Here is a 13,992-nt window from a genome sequence, read left to right on the forward strand (position 1 = left end):
TAAAGGCACATTTAAATAAATGACTCAAAGGCTGCTTGCATACTATCTGAAGGTCATTAAAAATTCTGAAAATAGACTTGGCGCCTGCGGCTCAAGCGGCTAATGCGCCAGCCACATACACCTGAGCTGGCAGGTTCAAATCCAGCCCAGGCCTGCCAAACGACAATGACGGCTGCAACCAAAAAAATAGCCGGGCTTTGTGGCACACGCCTGTAATCCCACCTAATTGGGAGGCGGAGGCAGGAGAATCACTTGAGCCCAGGAGTTGGAGGTTGCTGTGAGTTGTGATGGCATGACACTCTACCCAGGGTGACAGCTTAAGGCTCTGTCCCCCCCCCAAAAAAAATCTGAAAATAATCCCATCCTTAAAATAATTACAACATGCTGCAACTACTTTTATTGAAAACCTAAAGGTTTGGCTTGGCTTCCGTAGCACAGTGGTTACAGCACTAGCCACATGCGCTGAGGCTGGCGGGTCCGAACCCAGCCTGGCCAGCTAAACAATGACAACTGCAAAAAAAAAAAAAAAAAAAAAAAAAAAGCCAAGCATTGTGGCAGGCGCCTGTAGTCCCAACTACTTGAGAGGCAGAGGCAAGAGAATTGCTTAAGCCCAAGAGTTTGAGGTTGCCGTGAGCTGTGATGCCACAGCACTCTACCAAGGGTGACAACTTGAGATTCTGTTTCAAAAAAAAAATGAAAATGAAAATCTAAAGGTCTGAAGCTTATAATTTCAGCCAGGTACTCCAAGACCTTTAAGATTATATCTTTAATCCTGATAACCTCAATATGCTGGATGAATTTCTCTAAATCTTTTTTTTTTTTTTGAGACAGAGTCTCACTTTGTTGCCCTTGATAGAGTGCCGTGGTGTCACAGCTCACAGCAACCTCCAGTTCTTGGGCTTAGGTGATTCTCTTGCCTCAGCCTCCCGAGTAGCTGGGATTACAGGTGCCCACTACAACGCCTGGCTATTTTTTTGGTGCAGTTTGACCGGGGCTGGGTTCAAACCTGCCATCCTTGGTATATGAGGCTGGCAACCCTACTCACTGAGCCATAGGCGCCGCCCTTCTCTAAATCCTTTTATCTGAATTTAGTAACTTAATTTTTGTGTACAATGTTAATAAAAATAAAACATCAGTCTATTAGTAACATACACTATTTTGATACTTACATGTCTTCAGGCATCCAATGAAGCAAAAGTTTTATCTTTCCAGAATCCTCTTTTCTCTTAGCTATTACCTGGTAATGATATGAAAAGAAATCCATTTGTAAATCATCATTTTCATTTATCATTAAAAAGCACTTTTGCCTCTAATAAAGAACTTTTAAGAGTTCTTACGCTACAGGGTGGCTCCTGTGGCTCAAGGAGTAGGGCGCCGGTCCCATATGCTGGAGGTGGTGGGTTCAAACCCAGCCCCGGCCAAAAACCACAAAAAAAAAAAAAAAGTTCTTACGCTACAAGAGGATAAGAGGATACCAGATAATATCGTGTCCTCTGCTTTGTAGCACTTAATCCTTTGTCTTTCCCACAAAACATAGGAAGAATCTTACCCTATAGACTTCTGTATCATACCACCTATAACAGTGTTTAGCATAAAATGGATTAAACTTAAATAAAGCGGAATTAAGGAAAAGTTCTATGCTCAAAAATGTTCACGTTACACTGAACCTCTGAGTACTCTTTGGCCACAAAAAGGGGAAGCAAATATCCCAATACTAAATTGGGAACTGTACTCTTTAATATCTATTATTATCTCCATTCAAGCTGCCATAATACTAGTTCAGGTCTTCAATCTTCTGAATGTCCTCAAATCCTCAAAGCCAATCTCTACTCAGTACACAGATGGTTTTGTCCAAAGCACAAATTCAGCAGTATCACTTCCCTGACAAACTCTTCATAGGTCCCCTGAACACTTCGGAAAAGGTCACTCTTGGCATAGAGCACAAACCTCTTCAGGATCTGGCCTCTTCGGCCTCGTGTTTTTCCTTGTTTTTCTACCTGTAATTCCTTCAGCCTCATACTAAAAATGTTTCCCAAACTATGAGAAACATAAAAGAAGTTTTCTCATCTGACCTCTAAATTATGAGAACAACCAAATTCTCCATGAATTCTGTATACTGGCACCATTAACATTTTATAGAAGCAACAGCTACCACAGATCAGACACCATTCTAGGTGCTGGGCACAGAAAGCAGGGAAACAAAACAAACACTGACCCAGTGAAACTAAAGTCTTGTTTCTTTTCTTTTTTTTTTTTTGAGACAGAGCCTCAAGCTATCGCCCTGGGTAGAGTGCTGTCACATCACAGCTCACAGCAACCTCTAGCTCCTGGGCTCAAGCAATTCTCCTGCCTCTGCCTCCCAAGTAGCTGGGACTACAGGCGTTTGCACAATGCCTGGCTATTTTTTGGTTGCAGCCATCATTGTTGTTTGGCGGGCCCAGGCTGGATTTGAACCTGCCAGCTCAGGTGTATGTGGCTGGCGCCTTAGCTGCTTGAGCCACAGGCGCCAAGCCTGAAGTCTTTCTTAAGAACACTGAGTTGACAGCTTTTGCAAGGCTTGCTAACGGCTTCCTTTACAAAAGATGTGCTATAGAATTACAGTAAAAAACTGAGAAAATCATAAAGTATCTCAAAGAGACCCACATACATTGGAATATTTATTTTTATTTATTTATTTATTTTTGGAGCCAAGAGTCTCTCTGTGGTACTCTAATAGAGTGTTCTAGTGTGATAGCTCACAGCAACCTCAAGCTCCTGGGCTCAAGCCATTGTCTTGCCTCAGTTTTTCTATTTTTAGTAGAGATGGGATCTTGCTGTTGCCCAGGCTGGTCTGGAACGCCTAAGCTTAAGCAATCCACCCACCTCAGCCTCCAAGTCCTAATACTATAGGTGTAAGCCACCATGCCCAACACATTAAGATATTCCTAATGGCTTTTCAATTTTCTACAAGTTCTGGGTCCACTTTAAATAAATTAAAAGTGCAAACCACTAATTATGTGAATATTACAAGTGTGGTTTATTCAAGAAATGTAACTGTGAATACCAATTAATTCATCTATATTCTAAAGGATGACTTGGTCTTGTATAAATTAGTGAAGGTTCGTTTACTTACTCAGATAAAATGTTTGAGGCATGTACGCGTCATTTTTTTGATTATTCACTTCAGCTTGGGCAATTAACATAAATTATAGGTGTTGGTTAAATCGAACAGAATTTAAATTAAACTTTTACTCCCATCTCTCCAGCACTTCTCCACCTGGAATGTGCAGTGTCTGCCTACACTCACAGATAATCACAATACCCTTTTTAGGACACAGGCACTGCTATCTCTTCTTTCTTGCCTCCAACTCCAATAATGAGTTAACGTTCTCTAGTATGGATGGTGTGTGTCTTGCGAACAGTGAGTCACTCAGCATGTATTACGCTGTACTGTGATTGCTTTATGTACCTATCTTCTCTCTCAGAACACTGGATATAAATACTACCAGTGTTTACCACAGATACTGACCCATAATATTTCTAACAAATGAAGAAGGCAAACAATTATAAAGAATTAGTCATTTAAAACTAAATGCTAAAAGCATGTAAAAAATGTTGTTAGCATCAAGTTAAAACATGCAAAGTTATATAGTATAATTGCTAAAAACAAAAATTTGTATGCATTTGGATATATAGTTAAGTAAAAAATTCACTGACCCAAACAATTAAAATGTGTACCATTCCATATAAATCAAACCTCAAAAAGGTAAAAGAAAGGCAGGGTAGAGTGGTTCACGCCTATAATCCTAGCACTCTCAGAGGCTAAGGTGGGTGGACCCCCTGAGCTCAAGAGTTTGAGACCAGTCTGAGCAAGAGTGAGACCCCCATCTCTACTGAAGAAAAAAAAAATAGTCAAACTAGCTGGGCATTGTGGCAGGCACCTGTATGCCCAGCTACTCGAAGACTGAGAAGAGGGATCACTTGAGCCTAAGAGTTTGACGTTCTTATAAGCTATGATGGCACAACACTCAACCCCAGGGCAACTGAGTGAGACTTAGTCTCAAAAATAAATAAATAAATAAATAAATAAGAAGGAAAAAAACTTACGTAAATAAGATCATAGCATACAACTTTTTCTGCTACTTTTATTCCTTCAGTTTTCAATCACATTATTTTTATAAACAACCTTTTCTCAATTTCACCTCTAATCATATTATTTTCACAAAAGAGAGAAAAGAAGCTTTATATAACCAAACAATAAAGCCATCTGTGATTATTAATTAAAGCAATGAAAATGCCATTTGTGTTACTATCTGCTAAGTAAGTCTGTAGTTTAGCTGGATTGCCAACCAAACATTCATACTAGTTGAAATTTTTCTTTTTTTTTTTTTTTGTAGAGACAGAGTCTCATTTTATGGCCCTTGGTAGAGTGCCGTGGCCTCACAACCTCCAACTCCTGGGCTTAAGCAATTCTCTTGCCTCAGCCTCCCAAGTAGCTGGGACTACAGGTGCCCGCCACAACACCGGCTATTTTTTGGTTGCAGTTTGGCTGGGCCGGGTTTGAACCCACCACCCTCGGTATATGGGGCCGGCGCCTTACTGACTGAGCCACAGGCGCCACCCGAAATTTTTCTTTTTTAAAAAATTTCTTTTTTGGGGGCGGCGCCTGTGGCTCAGTCGGTAAGGCGCCGGACCCATATACCGAGGGTGGCGGGTTCAAACCCAGCCCCGGCTGAATTGCAACCCAAAAAAAAAAAATAGCCGGGCGTTGTGGCGGGTGCCTGTAGTCCCAGCTACTCGGGAGACTGAGGCAAGAGAATTACTTAAGCCCAGGAGTTGGAGGTTGCTGTGAGCTGTGTGATGCGACGGCACTCTACCCAGGGCCATAAAGTGAGACTCTATCTCTACAAAAAAAAAAAAAAAAAAAAAATTTCTTTTTTGCTTATACCAATAGTAATTTTATTTAAAATGAAAAAACCCAGCCAGGCACAGTGGCTCATATCTATAATCCTAGAACTCTGGGAAGCCAAGACAGGTGGATTGCCTGAGCTCACAGGTTCAAGACCAGCCTGAGCAAGTGCGAGAACTTGCCTCTAAAAAATAGCTGAGCGTTGTGGTGGGTGCCTGTAGTCCCAGCTACTCGGGAGGCTAAGGCAAGAGACTTGATTGACCCCAAGAGACTGACGTTGCTATGAACTATGATGCAATAGCACTTAACTCCAGAGCAACTGAGTGAGACTCTGTCTCAAAAAAATAAAATAAGACTCGGCACCTGTAGCACAGTGGTTGTGGCGCCAGCCACATATACCGAGGCTGGCGGGTTCGAACCTGACCTGGGCCAGCTAAACAATAATGACAACTGTAACAAAAAATAGCCGGGGCATTGTGGCAGGCGCCTGTAGTCCCGGCTACTTGAGAGGCTGAAGCAAGAGACTCACTTAAGCCCAAGAGTTTGAGGTTGCTATGAGCTGTGACGCCACAGAACTCTACCAAGAGCAACATAGTGAGACTCTGTCTAAAAAATAAATAAATAAATAAAATAAAATGAAAAAGCCCTACAAAGTACTTTACAGTAGTTCACACTAAACCTGTTTGCAGTTTCCTTCGTCACAAGATGATAAAATTAATCCAAACAATAAATAACTTTTAAAACTCATACTAGCTGTAATATTTTTAAACAAACAGTAAAGAAAAAATATTGCCAGGAAGAAAAAAATGTCTAATTTACAACTAAGGTATTTGTTGTTTACTGGAGCTTTTTGGTTATTGTTGATTAGTTTTTTAAATGAAAAGCCAATCAGTCTTTAGATTCAATCTTAAGGAATCTATCCAAGTTAGAAGGAATACCAACCTCAACAGAAAGACCTAAAGAAGCATTAAGAAAAACAACACACTTGCCATTCATTACAAGATTCTGAAAATTAAAGTACTGCTTAAGTAAACAGATCAAAATGGTATTTGGTAACTCTTAAAATGGTATTTGATAACGCTTAACGATTTCCATATTAACAAAGTTAACACGTTTGTGTTTTAGTAATCTTGATTTCAACTTCTTTTACCAAGTTTCAAACACTGAAACAAAATATTAAGAACCTCATCCTGAAAATGTATAGAACTGAGCAAAAACAGAGCTTTAAATCTCCATTATATAAAAACTCAAAAACATGGTGGGACCACACCTATAGTGCATTTTACGAGGGTACATGTTAAATTTATTAAGTGTAGAATATAAATGTCTTAATACAGTAACTAAGAAAATGCGATGAAGGCTATGTTAACCAGTTTGATGAAAATATTTCAAATTGTATATAAAACCAGCACACTGTACCCCATGATAGCATTAATGTACATAGCTGTAATTTAATAAAAAAAAAATAAAACTCAAAAACAAACAAAGGAACAAATAAAAAACCTGGAAAAAAACAACCTGTAGCTAAAGAAATACTCGAGTCTGGACTCTGCAACAAAACTAACTAAAAAGCCTAAGGACAAATCTGGAGATACTAAAACAAAATACCTCGCCCACAAAATAAGACAGAAAAACACTGTGAGCCACCAAAGCGCAGCAAGGCACCTGATGAGAGCAGGAGTCTGCTGACCTCTTCTGGAGAAGGCTCGGAAGGAAGGAAATACAGCCTTAAATAAAGACAAATTAGGCAAACTGGACAGTACCCTACCTCATGCTTTTTTTAGCCATCATTTCATTATCAGTATGGTTATTTCCTATAAAAGTTAATTTGGTAACAATTTGATAACTGTTAAATTTGCAGTTAGAACTTACTGTTTTTAACTACTAAGAAGTAATTCTATTTAACCTGTGCTGCCTTCCTCAAAACCTTCCCAGTACTGAACTTTGGAGAATTTGCTTCCAAATCCCCCTTTGGAGAATTTCCTTTCCTTTCTATTGTGTCCAAAGAAAAACTTATCTAGTATGTAAGTCTCTTCCTTTCACATTAATTCCTCAAGAAAAATCATTCTTACTCTCGACACATTTGTGACTTTTCCCTCAGTCCAGTTACCTCTGCCTCCTCAGACTTAATGGTGCACATCACTCATTCCTCAGTTTTTAAATTTAAAATACACATCAACTATCATGTTAATTCCTCTGAGATGGTTTCTGTAGCTAGAAAACTGTTCATCCTTATAGACTATTTTCAGAGAAATGTTTTTTATATACTTTTTTTTAGACTATTAACACCACACCACCATTTTCTTAATAACTGTGTTAAGTAACTCTTTTTGCTAGATTATTAATATTTATCACCACTACATTTTTTAGTTTCCTCCCTCTTTTTACTGGGAAACATGGTGCACTTAAGGATTTCATCAAAAGGAGCCACTCTAAAAAAAGTATATGGTAAGTGCTTCACTTTTTAATCACAATTTTATCATCAGTACCATTCCCTTATCTGTAGCAATACTTTCTCACTACTAGACCACAGATCTATTGACCTGTGAATCATAAAATGTTCATCAGATCTATTGAACTTGAATCATAAAATGTTTGGTGACCCCCAAACCTCAGTCCTTAGACTTCTTTCTCTTTTCTTTTTTTTTTTTTTTTTTTGGTTTTTGGCCGGGGTTAGGTTTGAACCCGCCACCTCCAGCATATGGGACAGGCGCCCTACTCTTTGAGCCACAGGCGCCACCCTCTTTCTCTTTTCTATTTATACTTAGTTCCTAGGTGATCTCAGCCAGCATGATACCTGTAAATATCACTGATATGCTAAAAACGCCCACACTGGGATCCCCAGTCACACCTTCCCTCTGAACTCTATCTACCAACCCAGTTAACAGAGCTGCTGAATGCCCTACAGGCCCCTAACCTGAGTCTCACTCAGAGCTCTTTATGAACCTCCTCCTCCCTCAATCTGCCTTCCTTACAGCCTCCATTATATGGCAACTCCATCATTTTGGCCAGTTGCCCATGCCGAAAAAGCTTTAAAGTGATCCTTTCCTCTTATTTTCAAATTTGATGTTTGCTCCATAATACCTGCCAGTACAAACTTCAAAAGATAACCAGAATCTAACCCATATCATCTCCACTGGAACCATTCTAGTTCAATCCACTTTGTCACCTGGAAGACTAAATAAATGAGTTCTCTCTCCCCCAAGCCTTGATTTCTTTCTTTCTTTTTTTTTTTTTTGTAGAGACAGAGTCTCACTTTATGGCCCTTGGTAGAGCGCCGTGGCCTCACACAGCTCACAGCAACCTCCAACTCCTGGGCTTAAGCGATTCTCTTGCCTCAGCCTCCCGAGTAGCTGGGACTACAGGTACCCGCCACAATGCCCAGCTATTTTTTGGCTGCAGTTTGGCCGGGGCCGGGTTTGAACCTGCCACCCTTGGTATATGGGGCCGGTGCCTTACCGACTGAGCCACAGGCGCCGCCCAAGCCTTGATTTCTTATAATCTGTTTTCAACAGATTGTTCCCTAAGGGATCACATAAAAACCTATACAAAAGAACAAACAACAGGCTGGACACTGTGGCTCACGCCTGTAACCCTAACACTCTGGGACACTAAGGTAGGTAGGTTGCTTGAGCTCAGGAATTCCAGACCAGTCTGAGCAAGAGCGAGACCCTGTCTCTACAAACAGAAAAACTAGCTGGGAGTTGTGGCAGGCACCTGTAGTCCCAGCTTCTCCAGAGACTGAGGCAAGAGGATCACTTGAGCCCCGTAGTTTGAGGTTGCTGTGAGCTATGCCACCATGACACTCTACCCAGGGCAACAAATGAGAATCTGTCTCTAAAACAAACAATAGCAGGTTCAGGGCCACACATGGTGGCTCACGCCTGTAATCCTAGCACTCTGTGAGGGTGAGGCAAGTGGACTGCCTGAGCTCATAGAGTTGGAGACCACCCTGAGCAAGAGCAAGACCCCATCTCTAAAAATAGCCGACCACTGGGCTACTTGGGAGGCTGAGGCAAGAGAATCACTTGAGCCCAAGAGGTTTGAGGTTGCTGTGAGCTGTGACGCCACAGTACTCTACCAAGGGCAACAAAGTGAGACTCTGTCTCAAAAAAAAAAAAGATTGTCTTTCAACATTCTTTAGTAAACAACTATAAAACTTTATAATTCCAATGGTGATTAGCCACAAAAACACACTAACAGAACATTTCCTTATCTTTAAAATGAAAACATACTGGGGAGACCCTGCACAACACTGTTAAAAGTAGCAGTGTGGTAAGATGGTGCGCTGTGATCTAGGCAGCCTCGGTTCACCAGCTAGTCTCTTAGCATAGTGGACAAATAAGTATATAGTCGTCCCTTGCTCTCTATGGAGGGTTGGTTAAAGGAAACTTCCTTACCCTCCGCAACCCGTGGATACCAAATCCAAGGATGCTCAAGTCTCCTATATAAAATGACCCAGTTACCTGTATAGAACTTATGCTCATCCTCTCATATACTTTCAATTATCTCTAGATTACGTAGAAGACCTAATATAGACTCAGAGCAGTAGCTCACATCTGTAATCCCAGCACTTTGAGAGGCCAAGACAGGAGGATCACTTGGGGCCATGAGTTGAGACCAACACAGTGAGATCTCCCTGCCAAATCCCAATTACTTTCCCCCAATCCTTGATTTCTTATCTGTTTTCAACCATGTTGGCTGGGCCCAGTAGCTCATGCCTGTCATCTCAGTCTGGGAAGCCAAGACAGGTGAATACCTTGAGCTCAGGAGTTCGAGATCAGCCTAAGCAAGAGGGAGACCTGTCTCTGCTAAAAACAGAAAAAAATTAGCCCAGTGTTGTGATAGGGCCTGTAGTCCCAGCTACTCTGGAGGAGTTATTACAGGGCCTATAGTCCTGGTTACTCGAGAGGCTAAGGCAGGAGGATCACCTGAGCCCCAGAGTTTAAAGTTGCAGTGAGCTATGATCATACCACTGATCTCTAGTCTGGGCAATAAGAATCCATGAATGCAGAATCTGCAGATACAGAGGGAGGACTATATAAAGAAATGAAAATGCAGGGCAGCACCTGTGGCTCAAAGGAGTAGGGCACCAGCCTCATATTCCAGAGGTGGCGGGTTCAAACCCAACCCCAGCCGAAAAAAGCAAAAAAAAAATTCATTATTATAGGAGATGGAAAAAAAATAGAGATTCAAACCAAAAGATATTGATATCAACAATGACCTTTTACATTTAAATTGTCATGTATTTTACTTGTCATATAAAACATTAAAGTAGGCCAGGCCCAGTAGCTCCCGCTTGTAATCCCAGCACTCTGGGAGGAGGAGGCAGGTAGACTGTTGGAGCTCAGGAGTTCAAGGAAAGCCTGAGCAAGAGCAAGACTCTGTCTCTACTAAAAATAGAAAGAAAAAAAAAAAGAAAAGAAAAACAGTAGCCAGGCACTGTGATGAGTACCTGTAGTCCCCCTACTCAGGAGGTTAAGGCACAAGGTCCCCTTGAGCCAAGGAGTTAGAGGTTGCTGTGAGCTGTGATACTACAGCACTCTAGTCTGGGACAACAGAGACTCTGTCTCGAAAAAAAAAAGGCTTGGTGCCTGTAGCACAGTGGTTGCGGCACCAGCCACATACACCCAGGCTGGTAGATTCAAACCCAGCCCAGGCCAGCTAAACAATGACAACTGCAACAAAAAGAATAACTGGGCGTTGTGGCAGGCACCTGTAGTTCCAGCTACTTGGGAGGCTGAGGTAAGAGAATCACTTAAGCCCAAGAGTTTGAGGTTGCTGTGAGCTGTGATGCCATAACCGCGGCACTGTACCAAGAGTGACATACTTAGACTCTGTCTCAAAAAAAAAAATTAAAGTAACCCAAATTTAGTAATTTTATTTTAAAAGATGAGGATCTCGCTATGTTGCCCAGGCTGATGGCAAACTCCTGGGCTCAGGTGATCCTCCTGCCTCAGCCTCCCAACTAGATTACAGGTACTAGTCACATGCCCTGCTATATTTTATATTTCAACATCTGAAATTAAAGCATTCACTTTTCCAGGGATTCCCACACAATTTATCAAGAGTATAGTCTACTATTTACCTTTATTAACCTACCTATATCAAACCAGACCAATTTAAAAATGACTGGATAACAAAATGGCAAGGGGCATGGAAGAAATAAAAACCCTCCAATAAAATGTTACCTTATTTTCTGTTCAACATAAAACTGGATGTGTGCCCTGGGGTGGGTGGGAGAGGTACATGTAATACACAGGGATGTGAATGAAACTTTTACAGCTAAAAGGAGTCTAATGTTTTAATTTTACAAATGAGGAAACCAGAGGTCAGAAAAGATACCTAGTTTACTTAAGCTCAGAGCCTAGTAATGTCTAGTGGTACTATATAACGTGACATCCAATCTTCCTAAATACTCAAACTATTGGCTAAAATATTCAGCTTAATCATAAATATGTAAGATTAGGGAAAATATTTGCTTTATAACCAATAATACAAATAATTTTTAAAATAGTAATTATTTAATAAATATTAATAAAGCAAACGATTTTGAGATTTTTGTTAAAATGTATTTTCTTAGATTTTGATCATTTTAGAGAAATGATTGTGAACGTCAAAATACACTTTTTTTGCAAATCTATATATATAATTAAAAAAAAAAAGAATACTTACAGTACTATGAAAAACAACACTGTGTCCCTTCCCTAAACTTTCTATATGAGCTGAGAGGTTAAAGCATATGGCTCGATGTCTTATCGCATCCAGTGTTTGTGCATCGAAGAAATCATGTGGTCGTGCTAAAAGTCAACACAAAAAAGGTAAAGAATATTTAGAAAAATGTAACAGTCTGCTAAACAGCCAAATAGTCCGTTTTCCACAAAAATAAGTAGTAAGAAAGACTGAAACAAATAATAAGTACTTAATCTAGTGTTTAAATGCAAGATATTCTTTGCTTTCAAAACACGGACTCCAGCTGGGAAGTAAGCTGTACAAAGGCAGAATTCCAACAAATAAGTGAACGTGGGTTAATTCTGCCCCTGGGTGTGTGAGGTTCTAACCTCAGACCTCATGATTCCACGTTTCAGCTACTTTATGTTGCACTGAATTTAACCTGTTACTCTAGCATCTCTTCCTCAGCACAATGTCTTCAACAATCTGATGATCTTCATCTGTGCACTACACTGGAATCTCAACCTCCCATGGCCAGACATATGAAATAAGTTTCATAAACATTCTACGTTAATATTTGACAAAGGAATCATATTATTTTCAGGTTTCTGACAAGTACTTTCTTGATTTTGAATAAGTAACTATTCTAACAAGGACCTAAGAAAATTCCAATCAACCAAAATTCTAACTCCCAACTCTACCAGTTATCCGCTCTTTTACTGTGGGCAAACTGCTTAACCTATATTACACTGTTTCCTTATTTGTAAAATGGAGCTACAATGACAGCTATAGACTGTGATTAAATAAAACAAATGCATATGAAAAATGCTTTATAAATCATAAAGTAGTTTATATTAATGAGTTTATGTAACTTTTTTAAACAGTAAACTGCTTCACAGGGTAGACAATCTTTTAGTGATCACAATAAAGTTATACATTGAAGATATAACCATTTTTCAAATTTTAATTTTCACTCCATTAAGCATTATAAATTGTGCTATTTTTAACCCTAATGAGAAAAGTTGCTCACAATAAAGAAAATAAGTTGATTTTTTTACATTTGTTGTTCTTACCAACACACATAATTTTTCAAAGTCTGTAATTAAAATACAATTTTACTAAGAAAAAAAGAAATGGCTTGACCTCAGCATATTCTGAATTACATATATGCTGATTTACCACACTGTGACTATTTATAGAGTTCTCAGAACATATACACAAATTCAACATAGGTCTTGTGTGGGAACAATTTACTAGCTGGCATATTCTGTAGTATATACCTACATAGCTCTTTTCTATTTATCCGCAAGAGGAAATACGCAAAACACTATCTAGTAAAAAACTAACAGAACTCACAAAACTAAAAACTCAGTGACAATGAGAAATTAGAAAGAAAAAAGTATTTGACATTTTGGGGGAGAAATGTTTACCTAATGCTATGAAATGAATACCCTTCCTATAGGATCTGTGTTACTGGAAAAAAATGTATACATTTTCCATGCTTTCTAAATACACGCTTTTTCCTAAGAAGGATAAGCACTTAGAAAAAATAATAAGGTATCCCTCTAATTCAGGCATCCTCAAACTTTTTAAACAGGGGGCCAATTCGCTGTCCCTCAGACCGTTGGAGGGGCGGACTATAGTTTAAAAAAAACTATGAGCAAATTCCTATGCACACTGCACATATCTTATTTTGAAGTAAAAAAAAACAAAACGGGAACAAATACAATTCACATGGCTTCATGTGGCCCGAGGGCCGCAGTTTGAGAACGCCTGCTCTAATTCAATTTAACTACATCTCATTCAAATGTAAACACTTAAAATTTGTTTTGATGTTATCAAACAGAAAATTACTTATGCTGCAGTCCTAGCATTTGTAAGGTATTTTTTTTTTTGGTAAGGTCTGTTTACCTTATAAAAATGATCTTGAATTATATGAGCAAAGTACTGACAAAGTAACTTTTAGTACACTGCTTATAGATGTGTGCATTTTTAAAGGAAGAACAAAGTGCAACAGCTGCAACCATGCCAATTCAAATTGGAGCACTCTCAACAGTGGCTCCCCACAGTGAAAAGTTTTGGATCTTTTAAAGTTCATGAATATATTCAGGGTTATCCCCATTCTCCTCAGCAAAACAGGTAACAGAAAGGTTTTTTCACCCACCACTTTTCTTTCCCCACTCTCCCTACACAGCTACTAGGAGGAAAAATACCATTGTTGAAAGCACATATACTTAAAAGCGAGCGCTTGTACTCTTTGTAAGCAAGAACTAAGTACCTAACTGAATCTGTCTTCTCTTTACAATAGAGTAGCAAATTGTGTCAAGTGTTGCCAAGTCTATGATGTAAAACGTCAGAAATTTTAAAGGATATATGTTGAGACCAACAGAGAAACAAGATCAGGTTATACAGAAAAGTTATTTTGTGATTTT

At 39.5% G+C, this 13,992-nt stretch overlaps 1 protein-coding gene across 3 annotated transcripts in view; it reads right to left on the bottom strand.

Annotated features, from left to right (window-relative positions):
- The window catches only part of AEBP2 (AE binding protein 2), a 120,927-nt gene that overhangs the window by 9,878 nt on the left and 97,057 nt on the right, over window positions 1-13,992 (bottom strand). For 2 of the 3 annotated variants that reach the window (XM_053558131.1, XM_053558130.1), the window contains exons 5-6: window positions 11,564-11,688; window positions 1,170-1,237 (exon numbers count right to left, since the gene is read on the bottom strand). In XM_053558131.1, the coding sequence (XP_053414106.1) occupies window positions 1,170-1,237; window positions 11,564-11,688 (193 nt within the window). The remainder of the gene's footprint in view (window positions 1-1,169; window positions 1,238-11,563; window positions 11,689-13,992) is intronic. The other variant, XR_008373505.1, reaches the window with a different exon arrangement.

This window comes from Nycticebus coucang, chromosome 12, assembly GCF_027406575.1.
Source record: "Nycticebus coucang isolate mNycCou1 chromosome 12, mNycCou1.pri, whole genome shotgun sequence".
NCBI lineage: Eukaryota > Metazoa > Chordata > Mammalia > Primates > Lorisidae > Nycticebus > Nycticebus coucang.